This window comes from Ceratotherium simum, chromosome 2 (genome assembly GCF_057802395.1).
Source record: "Ceratotherium simum simum isolate JZ-2026a chromosome 2, ASM5780239v1, whole genome shotgun sequence".
Classification (NCBI taxonomy): Eukaryota; Metazoa; Chordata; class Mammalia; order Perissodactyla; family Rhinocerotidae; genus Ceratotherium; species Ceratotherium simum.
The window spans coordinates 42,604,656-42,623,242 of record NC_141901.1 but is presented as its reverse complement, the minus strand read 5'-3'; the positions used below and the strand labels follow the sequence as shown (position 1 = coordinate 42,623,242).

General features: G+C 47.9%; 1 protein-coding gene across 1 annotated transcript in view; it reads left to right on the top strand.

The window, feature by feature from the left end:
* Positions 1 to 18,587, top strand: part of INTS3 (integrator complex subunit 3) — a 37,438-nt gene that overhangs the window by 12,006 nt on the left and 6,845 nt on the right. Inside the window, exons 4-20 of the mRNA XM_004436069.3 lie at positions 2,781 to 2,894; positions 3,088 to 3,172; positions 4,512 to 4,578; positions 6,905 to 7,049; positions 7,971 to 8,100; positions 9,408 to 9,505; positions 10,886 to 11,077; positions 12,035 to 12,122; positions 12,625 to 12,704; positions 13,153 to 13,244; positions 13,596 to 13,702; positions 14,449 to 14,568; positions 14,946 to 15,075; positions 15,545 to 15,599; positions 15,833 to 15,936; positions 16,450 to 16,494; positions 16,698 to 16,817. Coding sequence (XP_004436126.1) covers positions 2,781 to 2,894; positions 3,088 to 3,172; positions 4,512 to 4,578; positions 6,905 to 7,049; positions 7,971 to 8,100; positions 9,408 to 9,505; positions 10,886 to 11,077; positions 12,035 to 12,122; positions 12,625 to 12,704; positions 13,153 to 13,244; positions 13,596 to 13,702; positions 14,449 to 14,568; positions 14,946 to 15,075; positions 15,545 to 15,599; positions 15,833 to 15,936; positions 16,450 to 16,494; positions 16,698 to 16,817 — 1,772 coding nt within the window. The remainder of the gene's footprint in view (positions 1 to 2,780; positions 2,895 to 3,087; positions 3,173 to 4,511; positions 4,579 to 6,904; positions 7,050 to 7,970; positions 8,101 to 9,407; positions 9,506 to 10,885; positions 11,078 to 12,034; positions 12,123 to 12,624; positions 12,705 to 13,152; positions 13,245 to 13,595; positions 13,703 to 14,448; positions 14,569 to 14,945; positions 15,076 to 15,544; positions 15,600 to 15,832; positions 15,937 to 16,449; positions 16,495 to 16,697; positions 16,818 to 18,587) is intronic.

The following is an 18,587-nucleotide window of genomic DNA, read 5'->3' as shown; positions in this document are numbered from 1 at the left end:
GAGGACTGATCCTAATGCATTGTTTTAGGCTTCAGCTGAAAACATAGGGAGTGTTTTCTAAGGGTTTACTTGGGGTTAATTCTCTCTCCAGAACAGAAACCTTAGGATTGGAGATTTGGTTGTTCCTGCATCTTCACAGGCTGAGAGATGGGAGGTGGGGATGGTGGAGAAGGTGGTAGTGGAAACTGAGTCTTGAACACCTTAGAAACCTGCTCCAGGAACGCATGAGCTGAGGAGCCTCCTTCAGTACTGGCAGTCAGGTTCAGAGTGTTAGAGCCAGCTCTCTGGGACTTCTTACTGGGTAGAACTAGGGTGGATTAAACGGGTGGACAAAAGATCTTAGTAAAGGAAAAAGCAGGTTGGAGATTGGTGGAGAGTGGAATATGCATGGGGTGGCTTTTGTTCCAGTTGTACCTTCTTGACTTGCATCTGCCCTCGTGGCAACTCTTACATTTATATTCTTTGAGTTTGTTTATTTCCTATTTGATGTCTGAACGGAATAGCTGGGAGCAGGCCTGGCTGGGGGACTCATGAGGTAGGAGGCCAAGTTGGAGGCCTTAGTTTCTGTGTAGGCTCTAGTAGTCAGTAGATAAGGGGAATAGGAAAGGGTCTAACATCAATGCCAAGGTCGCTCTTCATCAAAGAGTCATGGATCTGGGCCCTGGCAGCACTTGGTGCAGGTACTTCTCTCAGCCGGCAGCTCCTGAAAGAAAGTTGGGGTATGAGAGCCTAGGCTGGAACATCACTCCTCCCAACACGGTCAGGACAGATGTGCTGCCTCAGTGCCATCCCATAACCTCTCCTTTCTTTTGAGACTCTGCTTCTTGTCTCTGTTCCCACAGAGTTTTTTTTTTCTCCCCATCTACTTATGTCCTGTCCAGTCAGCACACTGGCACAGAGGTTGGTGAAACAACTGGCACCATCAGGAGTATGATACTCCTGGTACCCAGCTGCCATGTGTTACCAGCAGTTGTGGTTGATCAGGTCGCAGATGGAGCATGGAATTAGGCAGACGGTCTCTGCTTTCCTCATCTGGCCCTGTCTCTCTTGAGACACTTGTCCCCCTTCCCTGTCCTGGGTCTATTCTGCATTTCTGGGATTTCTGCTTTCCTTTTAACAGACAGGGCTCTTCTCTGGTAAGTAGGATCTCTCTCTTTGGCCTGACATGGATTTTCCTTCTGCCTCTGCTTCCCTCATCCTCTCTGCCCATTCTGTGACTCACAACTCCGGGGGAGGCTCCAGGGCTGCACTGCCAGTGTTTACTGATCAGCACGTTGGCAGTAGTTTACTGGGTCCCCTTGCTTGTACTTTTGGTCTCCCAGCCCTCCTCCCAGATGGAGTCAGAGGCTAATCACATTCTCCTTTGGGTATGAAATGTTTGTGGCACATGGGGGAATCTCTAGGTGTTGATGTTTTCGTCAGGTCAATTGGTTTGATTTAAGGACAACAGAGGCAAGAAGAAGTAACAATAGCTGATCTCTTAGGAGTCCGTAGTCACACCAAGGCCAGGAAGCAGCTGGTCTTGAGGAATACTTCTCTTTTGAATGCTTAAGATGAAAGAATTTGGAAATGTAATGGTCTCAAAGCCACCATAAACTCTTCCCTCCATCCCCAGCAGCCTCTTCTCCTTTGAGTTATTTCTAATGGTGGTATAGGGGGGTTAAGAGCATGGAATCTAGAATTGGACTACCTGGTCTAGAATCCTGATTATTCTTCTTATCTCTTCTGTGACCTGGGGCAAATTACTTTGACCTCTCTATGCCTATTTCCCCATCTGTAAAAATAGAGATAATAATAAATAGTACCTATTTCAAAGGGTTGTTATGTGAAGCAAATGCAATAATATGTATCATACAAAGTTTGTGAACGATCCCAATGCCTGTTAGCTGTTATAATTGCTATTATTGTTGATGCCACTTTTGCTACTGGCCTTCTGAGGTCATGGGATGCTACCTACCTGTAGAGTACCTAGGACTCTTTGTGCTAAGACCTTGACAGCATAGAACTCAGCAGGCTAAGAAGATTGCTAATAACGTCCCCTAAGGTATTCCTCCAGGAGTCTGGTCTCTCTAGAGAGGCAGGGTGAGAAAAGCTCTGGAGAGAAGGAAGCAAGAACTCTCAGAGGAAATTGGCATGCCCTCCCTCACCTCCCCCAGGGTTGGGTATACTTAAGGACCCCTCCTTTTTCAATACTTAGCGGAAGCAAAGGGCAGCCCAGAGAAAAGAAGAAGGATGTTTAGCTAAGGAAGTTCAGTTTGGTTCTGTTCTTTCTTTCTGGGGTCCTGGTCCCTGGCTCCTTGTCCCTAATACTCCTAGCCCTTTGCTTCATCTGGCTGGGTCAATACAGGTCTAAAAACCTCTTTGGGATCCTTTCCGGCCTGTTCAACCAAACCCATTCTGCAGTGACCTTTTACTGGCAGATGAAAAGCAGATGGCCTCCACCTGGTTTTGCTCAGCTTGTGGCATCAAACAGTGTGACATTTCCGAAGAAGGGAGGTAGGGAGACAGGGAGCCTCTCTTAGCAGGCTTTTCTGTCTTATTAGAGAGTAGCTCAGTCCCTTTTCCCCACCCTCTGTGACAGAGCAAGGGATAGGTTTGGGATGGAGGAGCCAGCCCTGTGGAAGGAAAGCGTCCAGGGTGGAAAGTCTTTCATTGCCATTTGCATCCCATTGGTGGTGTTTAAGTTGAAGAGGTGGGCGGGGAGTGGGGGGACCCACTATGGATGGGGTTAGGAGGCTATCCTCAGCTTGCTGGCTGCTCACAAACCTCACTTCTCACAGTGTTACCGGGACTTGGCTCTGGTGAGTCGTGATGGCATGAATATTGTCCTGAATAAAATCAACCAGATACTTATGGAGAAGTACCTGAAGTTGCAGGATACCTGCCGTACTCAGGTAAGGCCAGAGAGAAAAGAGATTCCACTCAAAGACATAACAGAGGATGGATCCTCTCCTAAGGGGAAGGGAAGGAGGAATTGGGGGTAACACACCCCTGCCTTTGTACACCTAAATTGTAATGTGATTGGATTAGCCCCTTTCTCAAGTTCACAGGCCCTTCTCTTCATCTGTCTTTTCCTCTCTCCTTTAGTTGGTGTGGTTGGTGCGGGAACTGGTGAAGAGTGGGGTTCTGGGAGCCGATGGTGTTTGCATGACATTCATGAAGCAGATTGCTGGTGAGTTTGATGGCAAGAGCATAAAGAAGAAAGGAGAAGAGCCCAGAGACTAACTCCAGGCAGTGGAGAATGGTTAAGTGCCTGCGGGACTCTTTACTTCTGATACAAGCATCTTCTGGCCACATAAGTTGCAGAAAGAAATTGAAAAGTCACAGGGGGCCTTTTGAAGCAATAAGTCTTGCCTCATTTTCCTTCCTGCCAAACTCGGGGCCTGACGTGGAATAGTTGGCCTATTTTAGCCAGTCCTCACTCTGGGGTTTCATGGCGTGTTAGATCAAGAAGGATCCAAAAGGAATGGGGAGAAAAGTGAGGGCAAATAATTTGTTCCTATCACATTATGCTTTCAGAAACCCAGATGTCTTCCCTGGCTCCACCCCTGTGTTCTGAACACTTGCTCATATGACATCTGATTGGGGCCGGTTTGAGGAACAAACTGTGTCACAGAACAGACCCTGACATTTAGGTTTTATTATCTTCTTGGCATCAGTGACATCTGTCTGAACCACTGAATATCCAAGAGGCCCTCCCATGCTACCTCTTCTACTCCCAAGATCGCATGTGTTTGTTTAAAAATCACCCTGTCTCTCTGTCTCACCATTGCCCATTGGTTCTTTGCTTCCTCTTTAGGATTTTATGTAACACTGATGCTCCTGTTTTGATGTATATACACCTTAATCTGTGTGATGTGTAACTATGTAAACATTGAATTTTTAAATTAGGACCTAGGACAAGGCATAGCGTTGTTGTGCTGGCTATTTTTATCCACTCTCCTGGCGCTTTCTTCCCTATTTGGCACTCCCAGTCCCCACTTCTCATTCTAAGACTTTGGTCTGGCATCGCTGCGTATTAATTCTGCCCCAGGAAGTTCCATAGCAAGCACGGAAGACTATGTTACCTGGAAACAAGAAACCCTTGGCCTGTCATGAGCCTGACACAGGATTTGGGACATCCAGATGCTGGACTGCAGCTGTTACTAGCCACCTGCCCCTCTCAGGCCCCATCTGAGATATCATCCTTTCTTTCCAACTGTGGGCTTTTCATTTCTCCTTCCAGACATTCCCTTGCAAGGGTCAAAATATTCCGTCTCCAACCCCCAATCTCTGGAAAAGTAGCAGCTCTGGTTTCTGGAAAAATCCCTCCCCTTCCCTTCTCTCGGGAGGCAAAAAGGGAAATTTTAAAGCCTGACAGAATAGAAGGCAGTTTTTCCGGCACTCAGAACATCAGTGATGGCATAACCGTTAGGGATGGCCTAACAGGTGGGGTGAAGAAATGTATTGGATTAGCTGAGTTGCTAATCAGAGCCATTCTGATTCTCTATTTTCTCCCCCTTTGAAATCAGGTGGGGATGTTACGGCAAAAAATATCTGGTTGGCAGAAAGTGTTCTGGATATCCTGACGGAGCAGAGGTAGAGTCCACCATGAAGGGTGGGGCAAGAGCCAGATACGGCCATGACGGGTGCAATTGTGGGAAATGGGGATGAAAGGATTGTGTGAAGACTGTTAGGTTAGAACACCTTAGGTTAGAAAGGATGAGGCGGGGGAGGGAGAGGCAAGTGTATTGGTGACAAGTGAAGGAATTAATGCCATGGTTTGGCCCAAGGGATGAAGGAGTGGGAAAGAAGGTCTTTGCTAAAATATCTCACAGCCCAGGAAAAACCAGTTTCATCTGATAAGGGTTTATTTTTGATCCAGACCTCCTTGGAATGTTTATCTTTTGGGGGGTGGTAGGGGAGAATGAGCTCAGCAGAGTGGGGCCAGCCAACTACCCAGGCCTGGCAGGTACCCCTTTTCTCCCTTACAAGACTCTCCATCCAACCAATGCTCTCCTTTTGAAGTGGCGGGGGCGGGGGGGTGGGCGGGAGGCAATCGAGATCAGTGAATCCTGCTGGAGTTCGCATAGAGGGCTTGGAGGCTCCAGTGGAGAGAGGGCATAAGGGGGGCATATTGGGCTTTCTGGCTGCTGCTTTCCCTTCCCCATCAAAGTAAAGGACCAGAAATTTTATGAGGGCTCTTTGGTATTTGAACTTGTTTGGGGGTGAGGCCTTCCTCTTGGTCCTGTGCCCTCAGTCTTCCTGTTGCTTGATTTCAGAATCTGTTTCTGGGTAAGGACACCATAGTAGTCCCGTGATTGAGAGGACTAATAGTATCCATATTTCCTACCTTGTGGAAGGATGGCCCTCCTCCCTTATTTACACTTGTGAAAGAGATTGCTGTGTTCTGTGATGTGCCCAAGCTTGAGAGCTGTACCAGGTCTGCTGTGCAGTGCCACCTAGTGCCCTGGGCGTGGACATGCAGCTGAAGGCACTTCTTCCGTTATTGCAACCATCACACAGCGCATGAGATCCTAGCAGTTTCTTACCAGGTCTCTTTTTCTCTTCTGCCTCTGTGCCTGTCTAGTGTTCTGGGTCAGGGGGTCTCACTTTCTTCTCTCTTTCTCTTCATTACCCATTCCAGGATTCAGATATGTTCATCACCTCTGCTAGCAATCTTCGTAAAAAGTGATTTTTCTCATTTTGTTCCTGGTGCCAGATACCTCCTGTTCTCAATATCTTAAAGCTGAATTTGCCTCATTTGGGCAATTAGAGCGCAGTCTCTGTACAGGTGTCAGATAACTGCCCTACTTTTTCGACTGTCCTACAAAAAATTCACATCCTGTGGTGCGAGTGAGTCCCTAGAAGTTTAAACTGTCCTCTTCCACACCCTCCCTCTCACTCCCTCTCAAGTGTTTTTAGGACTGTGGAATTGAGAGGTAGCAGGTTGGGGAGGGGGACCCTCCGCAGTGTCCTTCGCTGCTGCTTTCATTCTGTGAAAGGAAAAGGCCAGTTAATTAGGTGGCTGGAGCACTTTTCCGGAATCAGGATGTTGCCTGGTTGGATTAATTAAATTCCCCGTCTTCTTCCTTTGGTTCCCTGCCTTCTAGCAGGGGTGCCAAAGCCCTTACAGGCTACTTGCCTGCTGGAGACAGCTCCCCAATTTTGGCACTGTGAGACAGCATTGGAGTTTTTGGAATCTCCCCACTGTGTCTTTCTACCCCTTTTAAAGCAGCAGAGAACACACAATTCTTTCGTTATCGCCTTTTCCTCAGGGATATTCTAAAACTCCTGGGAAATGGGCTTTGCCGTCCAAAATCACGTTCTTCTTTTCAAATTATGACGTAGGGCAGATGACTCATTGTCAGGGAGTGGGATCAGTGGCCAGAGAGAGAGCCAGGGGAAGGTTTGGGGCATGGTGGGCTGCTAATGATAAGTGTGATAGAAGGGCTGGTACAGTGTGTTCTAAAACCTCCAGGGTCCTGAAAGGGTTTTCGTAATCCCCAGAGGTCCTTGAACCACACTTTAAGAACTGCTGACTTAGAGATACCTACAAAACCTTTTTCCCCATAGTCTGAGACCAGTAGAAGCTTTGGCTTATCCTTGTCCCTAGTCCCTCACACAGTGGAAATTTATTTAATTGGAAGCTAAGTAGTTATGTGGTAAAGAGAGACTGCTCTCATTCAGCACTTAAATCTTTATTGGGCACTTGGTAGAGTGGTAGGAAGTTGTCCCCACCTTAGCCAGTTGATAGTCCAGGAGAGATACTGACAGCATGAGCCAGCAATCAAGGAACCAGAGGACCTACTCCCAGTGCTAATCATCAGACATTCCTGAGGCCCTGGAGCCAAGTGTGGGGGTGAACTGGGAGGGTGAACAGGTCTAGACAGAGTCCAGGTGCTAGTGTCTTCCCTCCCTGCAGGGAATGGGTATTGAAGAGCAGCATCCTCATTGCCATGGCTGTTTACACATACCTCCGCCTCATCGTCGACCACCATGGGACCGCCCAGCTCCAGGCCCTGCGGCAGAAGGAAGTGGACTTTTGCATCTCACTGCTTCGGGAACGGGTGAGGACAACAAGTGAAACCCAGGATGGAACACCTCTATAGGTTTTGTGAGGTGACCAAGGCCAGGGATATTGTTTTGGAGAGATAGAGGTGATTCAAGGTCTGGTGTTTTTTCATCATTCTAAGACAGATGAGGTTAGAAGAGTGGAGGAATCAGTGTGGAATGGCCTGAGTTCCTGGAATGCTGCCTGTTACGCTGGCATGCTAGGGTCAGCTTTGTGGACACTTGTACACACAGACACAAGCTGTCCTTGTGTGCACTGTTACGTTGTCCTTCCCATCTACCCACCTGGGTAACTGCCATGGTCAAGTGGGATTGTGAATTATCCACTATCAGATCTCCCAAAAGAAAGCTCCTAGAGCTATGCTTTCTAATGCAGTAGCCACTAGCCACATGTGGCAACTTAAATAAATATTAATTAAAATTATATAAAATTTTAAAATTCAGTTTGTTAATTGAATTAGCCACATTTCAAGTGCTCATTAGCTACATGTGGCTAATGGCTATCCTTTTAGACACCACAAATGTAGATCATATCCACTACCACAGAATGTTCTGTTGGACTGAATGGTTTTGGGGTAAGGTGTCTGGGGCTCAGCTTGCCAATCCTATCCTTTTGGATATCAGTCTCCCTTGACCTGGATGGAAACAGTTCTGGGAGGAGAGGGGTATAGGTTAATGTGAAAGCCAGCAGAGCTTCCGTAGTTTCCAGTAACCTCTTATCCTTGATATCAGTCCCCAGTTTCCAGCTCTCTTCCCCTAAACAGCTAGGAGCCAATCCCTTGGTTCCAGAAGAAATTATATAGTCTCTTCGACCCTCTTTCCTTCCCTTTCTAGAACGTGTTGTACCTTTGTCTTCCCTGCAGCAGGTAAACAATCCATGTTTTTATTCTCTTTCCTGTTCCCCCCACCCCATCAAGTTCATGGAATGTTTGATGATTGGCCGGGACCTTGTAAGACTACTTCAGAATGTTGCCAGGATACCAGAATTTGAACTGCTTTGGAAAGATATTATCCATAACCCTCAGGCCTTAAGTCCTCAGTTCACAGGTAAGTAAGGCCAGGGTATCCTGTTCTTGAGAGATAGGAGGTCAGTGTCTGTGTACTGTGTGAATCAAGAGGGCAGAGGTTGGTGGGTAGGAGAGGCTTTGTCAGTCAGATATAGGAACGTTGGGACAGGGCATGCTCTGCCAAGTTCAGCTGATTATGGGAACGGCAGAGGTACTGAGCAATTCATGTGGTTCCCAGACATCCCCTACTTGGCAGACGCCAGCTGCTGTTACTCCTAAGAAAAAGTGAGACAGAGAACTGTGATCCTCCTCCTCTCCCTGCAGCTCTTCGGCTCAGGAGGTGAGCTGATGACCAATGTCCAGCTTCACTGAGTCCAGCAGGGGAGTCAGAGGTCAGCTTGTGAGACTTGAGTCAGCAGAGGGGCTGGAATTAGTCCTGTAAGAGAAGTCTCCTCCCCGGAGCAGTCTTGCCTTTGAATTCCAAGGATCCAGCTTGGCCAAAATCCTCTGCAGGAGAGGGAAAGAGTCTCTGTGTGCCTCCCCCTGACAAGGTCCTTTTCATATGCCTTTCCCCTTCCCAGGGTCCTGCTTATGGTCTGAACAATAACTGTACAGCTTTGCTCCCCACCTCACCTCTAACACACACGTGTGTGCACACACAACATGAAAGCAATAGTCTAGGACCTGGGAAAGGAGAGAGGAAAGTCCTGGTGCTACCTTACCTTGTACTGTTCTTATATTGAACATGCGTTGTGTTGTTTTGAGTGCCTGCTGTGTGTTAGACACATGTATGTTAACTCATTTACTCCTCAGGACACCCCTGTAAGATGGCTATTTTACTTTCCATATTTACAGATAAAGAAAATGAGGTTCAAGGAGATTAAGTAATTTGCCCAAGGCCACACAGCTAGTAAGTGTCAGAGGCAGGATTTGGATCCAGGTCTGTCTGACTGCAAAGCTCATGCTTATGCCACACACCATATTGACCCCAGGACCCAGTGGTGGGGCCCCTAGGAGCAGAAAGAGAGGCTAGAATTGCCCATATTTTCCCCTTCACTTTCCCACATGTCACCAACTGGAATGATGTGAGAAGGGGGCTCTGGACAGCCAGCAGCAGAAGAGAGTGAATATATCTGGGTCCTGGGGATGGTGGTTGGTTGGAGCAGAATATACAGGTTGCTGGGTAGAACCCCTACTTGTACCTATCCTTGACCTCTGTTGGTCTTGTCTTAGAATTTCCCCATGAGCAAGACCACTGGCCATCAGTCACCTGGCCCAGGTTCCCCGCCTGCCAATCCTTCTGTTCCTTAGGCTTCTCTTTTCTCTTCCCTTCCACACTTGGTTCAGGTATCCTGCAGCTTCTTCAGTCAAGAACATCCCGAAAATTCCTAGCATGTCGTCTAACCCCAGACATGGAGACTAAGCTCCTCTTCATGACATCTCGGGTAAGCTAATGTGTTGCAGCAGGAAGAGAAGTTGCAGGCGCTAGCTGGGCTGCTTCCTTCTGCCTACAGATCTGGTACCTTGGGTACTGACTGATGGAGTGGTGGTCAAGTGGGTGCCCTGATTTACCTGGCATTGGCGTGGTGGTTAGAACTGGGAATGCAGTGTTGAATAAGAGAGTTATAATTCAAGCTCTTGTGAAGCTTTCAGTCTATCTAAAGCAATCATTAAACCAATAATTGTATACAAATGTAATTTCAAGTGTGAAATGTGCTATAAAAGGATAGAGTGAGAGTGTTCATTCTGGGAATCCCATGGTTCCTCTGGATGAACCGTGAGCTCTCAGGAAGAGAGCTCTGGCCTTTTGGTTTCCAAACATGGCTGAATTGCTTGAGGAGCATGTTAAAAATACATCTTCCTGGATCCCACTCTCCCAGAGAATCTGATTGATGAATCTGTATTTTTAACAGACTTTCCAGGCAACAACTCCTCTGCAGCCAGTCTGGAGTTAGGAACCACTGCTCTAGCCAACTTTCGGTTTCCTAAGTCATCCAGGAGAACTGTCTAGATCTGTGCTGTCCCATGTGGTAGCCACTAGCCACGTGTTGCAATTTAAATTAGTTAAAATTAAGTAGGATTAAAAATTCAGTACCTTAGTCACAGTAGCTACATTTTAAGTGCTTAATAGCCACCATCATTGCAGAAAGTTCTATTGGACAGTGTTGGCCTAGATATATCTTTTTTTTTTTTTTTTTTTTTTTTTTAACCTTTCTACTCTGTGTTTTGTTTGAATATGGAGAATAGAAAAGGATCTTACCCCTTATTTAGTATTGCTGTTTGTAACCACTCAGAGTCTGTTTGGGGGAAGGACTTGCTGCAAAAAGTTTTGGAGTGTCTGTGCCTTGGATAATAATCCTGTTAGGTCATTCAGCATCGGAACTTTCAGTCAGTGCTGAGTGGTGAACAGGCTCAGCTCTTGTTCTCAAGGAACATTCCTTGCTGTTCACAAGTAGCTCAAGAAAATAAGAAAAGATTATGCTTATCACTGGAGAATCAGTGACCAGTACAGGAGTAAGGAGCCAAAATTGGACTGCAGTTGCAGTTGAGGGTAAATGTGACATTAGGTTGGTAGCAAGAGTGAATGCACCACTGGCACGAGAGATAAGCTAGGAAGATTTTCAGCATTTTTTTAAATCAAGGAAGGTTGAAATCAGGAAGTCTTCCCAAAGGAGGGGAGACTTGAAAAGACACTGAGTTAATGAATAAATTGTGGGAAGAAATTGAGGTCTAGGTCAAGCCTAGAGTTGAATGGTGCTCATTTTCCTCTGCTCAGAGACCCCACCCTCCCTTCCAAGTTTCTTTCCAATGTCCACTTCCCCCAGGTGCGGTTTGGTCAGCAAAAGCGATACCAGGATTGGTTCCAGCGCCAGTACCTGTCAACCCCAGACAGCCAGTCTCTGCGCTGTGACCTCATTCGTTACATCTGTGGGGTTGTCCACCCTTCTAATGAAGTGCTGAGTTCAGACATCTTGCCCCGATGGGCCATCATTGGCTGGCTCCTGACAACATGCACGGTGAGGGGCTGGGCCAAGAGGTAGAGGCTATTGGGTGATGAAGGGTCCCTCTTCCCTCATCTTCCCCATATTTCCATGCTTATTCCTGACTCTCTGGGCTCCCTGACCCCGAAGGGCTCTTCTTTCAGTCTCTTTCTCCTGAATGTGTCAGCCTTGCCCCACTCCCTTCGTGTCTCTGGGAGTTTACTTAGACTAGTTATTTCCCATCTGGGTTTGGGGTTGAACAGCTTCATATCTGCCTTTATTGCCAATCCCCAAGCCCGGATTTCTGAGGCATCCCTGTCTTTCCTTTTAGCTTTCAGAAACCACATATGGTTATTCCTCTGAATCTTGCTTTCTCAGATTCAGGGCTTGTGTTTCTTAGACCCTCACTTGCATGCCTTTTGGCAGCAGATTTGGATACTTCCCTTCTCTAAACGTAGTGAATCCACAGAGGAACCATTTCCTTCCCAGCCTTTTCCTCCCCGTGCCAGGGGTGGGGAACTCTCCCTTCTCTGATCTCTTCTGACAGGGTCCCCTCCCCCATCTGACTGGGTCTTTGGAATGTGCTGACTCAAATATGACAACAGGCTATTCCTGGGGGTCTTTCCTTCAGGAATGTGCCTGGGGAGCCCGGCAAGGGCAGCATAGGGCTAGTCTGAGTGCTGTCTCCACTCGGGGATGAACATGGGACTCCCAGGCCCAGCTGTCCTCCCTCATGGGATCATGGACATGTTCTACCTGATGTATGAGAACCCAGGCCGAAGCCCAGCCCCTTCGTTGGTGAGACCACAGGGTACTCACACTCGTATACAGACTTGGGTGCCCCTCAACCCTGTGGGGATTCCACCCTGTCTCACTAGGAGCTGAATTTAATAGGTGAAGGAATCACGAGGGCCCTGGAATCTGCCTTGGGCTTCTGAAAGGAAGGGAACTGATTGCTGAAACTAGCCTTCTTTTCTCACCTCTCTTTTCCAGTCAAATGTTGCTGCCTCTAATGCCAAGCTGGCTTTGTTTTACGACTGGCTGTTCTTCAGCCCAGACAAGGATAGCATTATGAACATAGGTATGTGACCGAGACCAGGCAGCGCCACTCCCATCCCCCAAACCCCGCTGCCTTGTCTCAGTGAGAGCGGTCAAAAATCTCAAGACAGTGTGGAGTAGAGGCAGCTTATCTGGGAGCAGTTCTGTTGTTCTTCATTGGTGCTCCCTTGACCTAAAAGGAAAATTGCTTTGATGAGGCCAAGTGATCACTCCACCCCCTTTGCCCCATAGCCTTATGCTTGGGCTTCGGGTGGGGAGGGCGTAGGCAGAGGAAAAGCCTGTACCGTGTCCTGCTTTTCCTCTCCTACTACCTCCCTCCTCCAAGCTGAGTGCTGGGGACAAGGGAGATAAGGGCTACGAGCTGTTTTGGGGGTTGTCTGCTTTTGGGTCTTCCCGGTGGGAGTGGGGGTAAGGCAGTAGACACAGCTCTCTCTGGAGCCATTCGTATATATTGATACCTCATTTTATGGAGCTGGGAACAGACTGTCTGATGTGGGGGGACCGTTTAATTCCACATTCTCCAGAACCAGCCATCCTGGTCATGCATCACTCCATGAAGCCCCACCCAGCTATCACTGCCACACTCCTGGACTTCATGTGCCGTGTAAGTGCCGTAGCCCTCTTTTCTCCCTGTGCCTGGCCGAGCAGAGTTGTGTGTGTCCTCTCTGACCTTATAGGTCAGTGACTAGGTCTTCCCAGTGCCCCTTGACTGTGGGAGCAGAAGTGGTCATAGGTCCTATCCCCCAAGTTAGTGAACACCTCCCTTCCATATTCCCACTGTCTCCAGTTGGGTCTTTCCATGTCTCCATGGAGTTTCTCAACCTTGGGAATGGACCTAAGGTAGAATCTAGTCTCCTTGAGGAGCAGCCAGTTCCAGTAAGAGTTTCCCATTTTAGCAGCTTGGAACAATCAGGAACATTCCAGTTTTTTATGCAGCCATACTCGCCAGGGTCCCCTGATCAAAACCGAAGTGGCTTTTTAGATATAGTTCAGCAGAACACTCTGGATGGAAAGTCCTGTGCTCATTCTCTCCTCCCCTTCTTCCCTTCCAGATCATTCCCAACTTCTATCCACCGTTGGAGGGCCATGTGCGGCAGGGTGTCTTTTCTTCCCTCAACCACATTGTGGAGAAACGGGTTTTGGCGTAAGGACTTTACATGTCTGTGGGGCAGGGGGAAGGGTTTTCTCACTTTTCACTCTGTCAGACACGTCCAGAAAGTGCCATACCACTGCTGACCCTTTCCCTTGAGAGAGATAAAAAGAACTGGCTCCACCTCAGACTGCTAGGCAGTGTTCTCTTGACTCTTAGAGGAGTTTCTCTCTTGCCATCCTATTACAAAAGGCTTCAAATGCCTTTCCTGTCCCCTGGTGACCCTTTCCAAGGATCTGAATATGGCCCAGTTATACTGGTTGGGCTTAGACCTATCTCTTCAACTCCACGTTGAGTTAGAGGTGAGGAGCTCTGGTGCTGACCTTCGTTCATGCTCCCCATTAGGCATTTGGCTCCCCTATTTGACAACCCTAAATTGGATAAGGAGCTGCGGGCAATGCTGAGGGAGAAGTTTCCTGAGTTCTGCAGTTCGCCCAGCCCACCTGTGGAAGGTATGGAACCCTCCCATTCCATCACCTGTTTGGAAAGAGGGTTGGAGACCTCCAGGGCCCGTGTTTAGGATGTCATCCCTGTGCAGTTCTCCACCTCTACAACACTGTCCGTTTCAGTTTCTCCTTCCCCAGTTTCTCTTTTTATTCATTTTTGTGTTGCTTTCTTTGCTTCTCCCTCTCCATCTAATCTTATCTGACTCACTGATCTCTCTTGCTCTCTTAACTCTTATTTTTTCTCTTATTAACCTCTCCTCAGTAGGTAGAAGGCTTTCATGGAATGCATATATCTCACTTTAACTTTGCCCATCTCTTCTCTCTTCCCTTCTCTCTTCTGAGCCCTGGCCCCTAATGAGAGGTTGTCATGTTGGGTCTCAAATCTTACTCCCAATTCCAGACATACACTCACACTTTTTTGTTTTAGGGTAAGGGCTTCAGCCAAGCAGAACTTCCCAACTTGGTTTTAAATTAAAGAGCACTTGGAACTGTCCCCAGTCTTATCTACTTGCTGATCCTGAGCTGAGCATAGAGGAGTCATGTCCTGTGCTGTTCTTATTCCTGGCAACTCCCCCTTGCAAGTCCTGGAGGGTTGTGAGGACAAGACGTTTGTCCTTCCAGGGTCCATATACCATTTTGGTCGTGAACTCCTTATTCTCTCACTTGCCCTCTGGTCTCCCCTTCCCAGAAGCATGGGGCATATTAGAGGACACGGGAGGCCATCAAATGCCTTGTCTTTCTTTACTCCCAAGTCAAAATTGAGGAGCCACTTTCCATGGAGATGGACAACCACATGTCAGACAAGGATGAGAGTTGCTATGACAACGCAGAGGCAGCCTTCAGTGATGATGAGGAAGATCTCAACAGCAAAGGTGAGGCTGGCAGCAGAGGTAGTTCAGGGTTGTGTCAGTCCCAAGAGGACCAGTTGGCAGGAGCAGCCCCTCCGTGGTCTCTCTATCACCTTTGTCCCTGTGAGTTAGTTTTGTTAATTGCTTTGGATGAGACTCCATGTTGCAGAGCCCTGCACTTAGCACTGAAGCAGGAGGGCAAAAAGGAGAAGTAGCCCCTGCCCTTGTTTGCTTCTAAGGGCTAGGGCACGTGCACATTCAGGGAGATGCTTCAGGCGCTCCCACAGCACTGAGTGACCAATGCATACCGCGCACATGTGAGGAGGAGCAGATTCTGCGAGGGCTGTCTCTGCTGCTGGTGTCTGGGCAAAGCGACTTCTTTCCTAAATCCCTCCCTTCAGGAAAGAAGAGAGAGTTTCGCTTCCACCCTATCAAGGAGACAGTTGTGGAGGAGCCAGTCGATATCACACCTTACCTTGACCAGTTGGATGAGTCGCTAAGGGACAAAGTGCTCCAGTTGCAGAAGGGCAGGTGGGTGCAGCCCCTGCGCTCACCCTTGGGAGCTCCAGCCCCACGCTTTCTGCCTGGTGCTTAGTGGGGTGGCAGGATGGTGGGCTTGGAGGGGGTGCACTAGGGTGTATGGAGAAGTAGCTGGAGCTGCATGAGAGATGAGATGCCTTCTGTAGTTTGGGTTGGGGGGTGTGGGCTGGGAGTGGGGCAGCCTTATTCCCCAGCACCCTGGTTCTCACTCCATTGGTTCTGAGAAGAAGAGCCTCTGAGATCTGAAGCAGGATTGTGGGGATTTCCCTTCTCTTTGGGCCTCTGCCCAGAGTGCAACAAATTCTGCCCTAAAGCTTCCCGTCTGAGCCCGGATTCACACAGAGCTCCTTTGTTTTGTCTCTGTGCGTGTGAGTGTGCTTGTGCACACTCTTCTGGGTGTGTGCCCTGCCCTCTGCTATCATTTACGTCCCTGAGATTTCCTCTCACTTCTGCACTGCAGTGATACAGAGGCCCAGTGTGAGGTCATGCAGGAAATCGTGGACCAGGTCCTGGAGGTGAGGAGGAACCCACCCCCTTAGGGAGGAAGCAGCCCAGCCTGCACAGCTTAGAGCCCCCCAGACAGCTGTCTCCCTCCTTCCTCTCCCCCAGATGGGTCCCCTCTGATGGGGGGAGGGGCTTGCTGATCCTGGAGGTGGAAGCAGATGAGTTCAGAGGCTCTGGCTATACTGTGGGGACAGGAAGGCTTGGGTCTGGTTGGTGATAACCCCTCCCTTTTCTCACCACCCAGGAAGACTTTGACTCGGAGCAGCTGTCCGTCCTTGCTTCCTGCCTGCAGGAGCTCTTCAAGGCCCACTTCCGAGGGGAGGTGCTCCCGGAGGAGATCACTGAGGAGTAAGGCTCATCTTTCCTGACCACCACCCCCCGGCCTCATAGAAATATGCTCTTATAGCCTGAGTCCAAGAGGCACCTTGCTGTGGACCTGAGAAAAATAATTTGTTCACTTGTTTGTATTCTCCCATGTACTGATTTATTTAAATAAGGCCTTATTTTTGCCTGCTGAATGCTGAGCCTACTGGGGCAGTGCACTAGCACCCCTCCCTGTGTGTCCTCCTGCTGCTGTGCCCAGCAGCCCCAGGCTTTGCTGCTTCAGGTGGGATTGGACCCTTGTCTGGACCCTCCCTGAAGGGCAGGAATTGCACTTTCAATGACGAGAACAACCTAGATTGTGGTTCCGTGTTAGGAACCTGTTTTCTCGGACCAATTCTCTGGGGCAGCAGGAAGTTTACCTTAGTTTAGGAACGGAGCAGGCCAGCATCTAGCCTCAAGCTGGTCATCCATAATATCTACCTGCAGCCCACCCTTCCTGCTCTCACGTGGACTCTCATATATCACCCTCCTCTTTAGGTCCCTGGAGGAATCTGTGGGGAAGCCTCTCTACCTAATATTTAGGTAAGCATCGACTATAGGAGACACTGCTGTTGTCATCCATCCTCTATCAGCACACGTGCGCTTCTGTCTTGAGGTGATGGGGCTCCCTTTCCAGGAAAGAAGGGTATGCAGTGGGCACAGATAGCCCATGCCACCCCAGGAGCTCCATGGGAGAGCCCGCCCTGGATGAAGCTCTGCTCCTCTCCTCCCATTTCCACCTCCAGGAACCTATGCCAGATGCAGGAAGACAACAGCAGCTTCTCTCTGCTTCTGGACCTTCTCTCCGAGCTATATCAGAAGCAGCCCAAGATTGGCTACCACCTGCTCTACTACCTGAGGGCCAGGTGGGTGTGGTCTCCACATTTAAGAAGGTGTCAGGAAGCATCCTGGAGAGCCTCTCTCCTATTATAGGCTGGTTTCCCCACCCTTGGCTGTCATTACCAGAGCCTTCCATGTGTAATTTTTTTTAATAACAGCTTTAAAGTATACAAATAAGTGGTTTTTAGTATATTCACAAAGTTGTACAACTATCACTACTGTCTAATTTAGAACATTTTCATCACCCCAAAAAGAAACCCCATACCCATTAGCTATCATTTTCCCATTCTCCCTTTCACCCAGCCCCTGTCAACTGCTGATCTGCTTTCTGTCTCTAGATTTACTTATTCTGGATATTTCATATAAATGGAATCATACAAAGTGTGATCTTTTCATGACTGACTTTTTTCACTTAGTATAATGTTTTTGAGGTTTATCCCTGTTGTATAATGTTTTTGAGGTTTATCCCTGTTGTAGTGTGTATCAGTACTTCATTCCTTTTCATAGCCAAATAATACTGCATTGTATGGATATACCACAATTTGTTTATCCATTTACCTGTTGATGGACATTTGAGTTGATTCCATTTTTTGGTCTGTTGTGAATAGAGCTGCTGGGAACATTCATGTACAGATTTTTGCGTGAACATGTTTTCAGTTTTCCTGGTTATATACCTAGGGATGGAATTGGTGGGTAAGCAGTAACTCTATTTTTAAGTTTGTGATGAGGAACTGCTAAACTATTTTCCAAAGTGATTGCAACCATTTTACATTCCCACCAGAAATGTGTGAGAGTTCTAATCTCTCCACATGTTCCCCAACACTTGTTATTATCTGGTTTTTTGATTCTAGCCATCCTAATGAGTGTGAAGTGATATCTCATTGTGGGTTTGATTTGCATTTCCCTGGTGGCTAATATTGAGCATCCTTTCATGTGCTTTATTGGCTATTTGCATATTTTCTTTGGAGAAATGTCTATTCAAATCCTCTCTTATTCTTAAATTGGATTGTCTTTTTATTGTCGATTTTTAAGAGTTCTTTATATATTCTAGATAGAAGTCCCTTATCAAATATATGGTTTGCAAATGTTTTCTCCCATAATCTGGGTTGTCTTTTCTTTTTTTTTTTTTTTTTTTTTTTTTTTGCTGGGAAAGATTCACCCTGAGCTAACATCTGTTGCCAATCTTCCTCTCTCTCTCTGTTTTTTCCCCTCTCCAAAGCCCCAGTACATAGTCGTATATTCTAGTTGTAAGTCCTTCTAGTTCTTCTATGTGAGCCGCAGCCACAGCATGGCTGTTGACAGATGAGTGGTGTGGTTCCGCGCCCAGGAACCGAACCCAGGCCGCCGAAGTGGAGCATGCTGAACTTTAACTGCTAGGCTATCAGGGCTGGCTCTGTCTTTTCATTTTCTTTCTTTTTTTATTTTTTGTGAGGAAGATCAGCCCTGAACTAACATCCATGCTAATCCGCCTCTTTTTGCTGAGGAAGACTGGCTTTGACCTAACATCTATTGCTAATCCTCCTCCTTTTTTTCTTCCCCAAAGCCCCAGTAGATAGTTGTCTGTCATAGTTGCACATCCTTCTAGTTGCTGTATGTGGGACGCGGCCTCAGCACGGCCGGAGAAGCAGTGCGTCGGTGCGCGCCCGGGATCCGAACCCGGGCCGCCAGTAGCGGAGCTCGCGCACTTAACTGCTAAGCCATGGGGCCAGCCCCTCTTTTCATTTTCTTGATGGCATCCTTTGAAATACAAAAGTTTTAAATTTTGATGAAGTCCAGTTTATTTTTTCTTTTGTCAC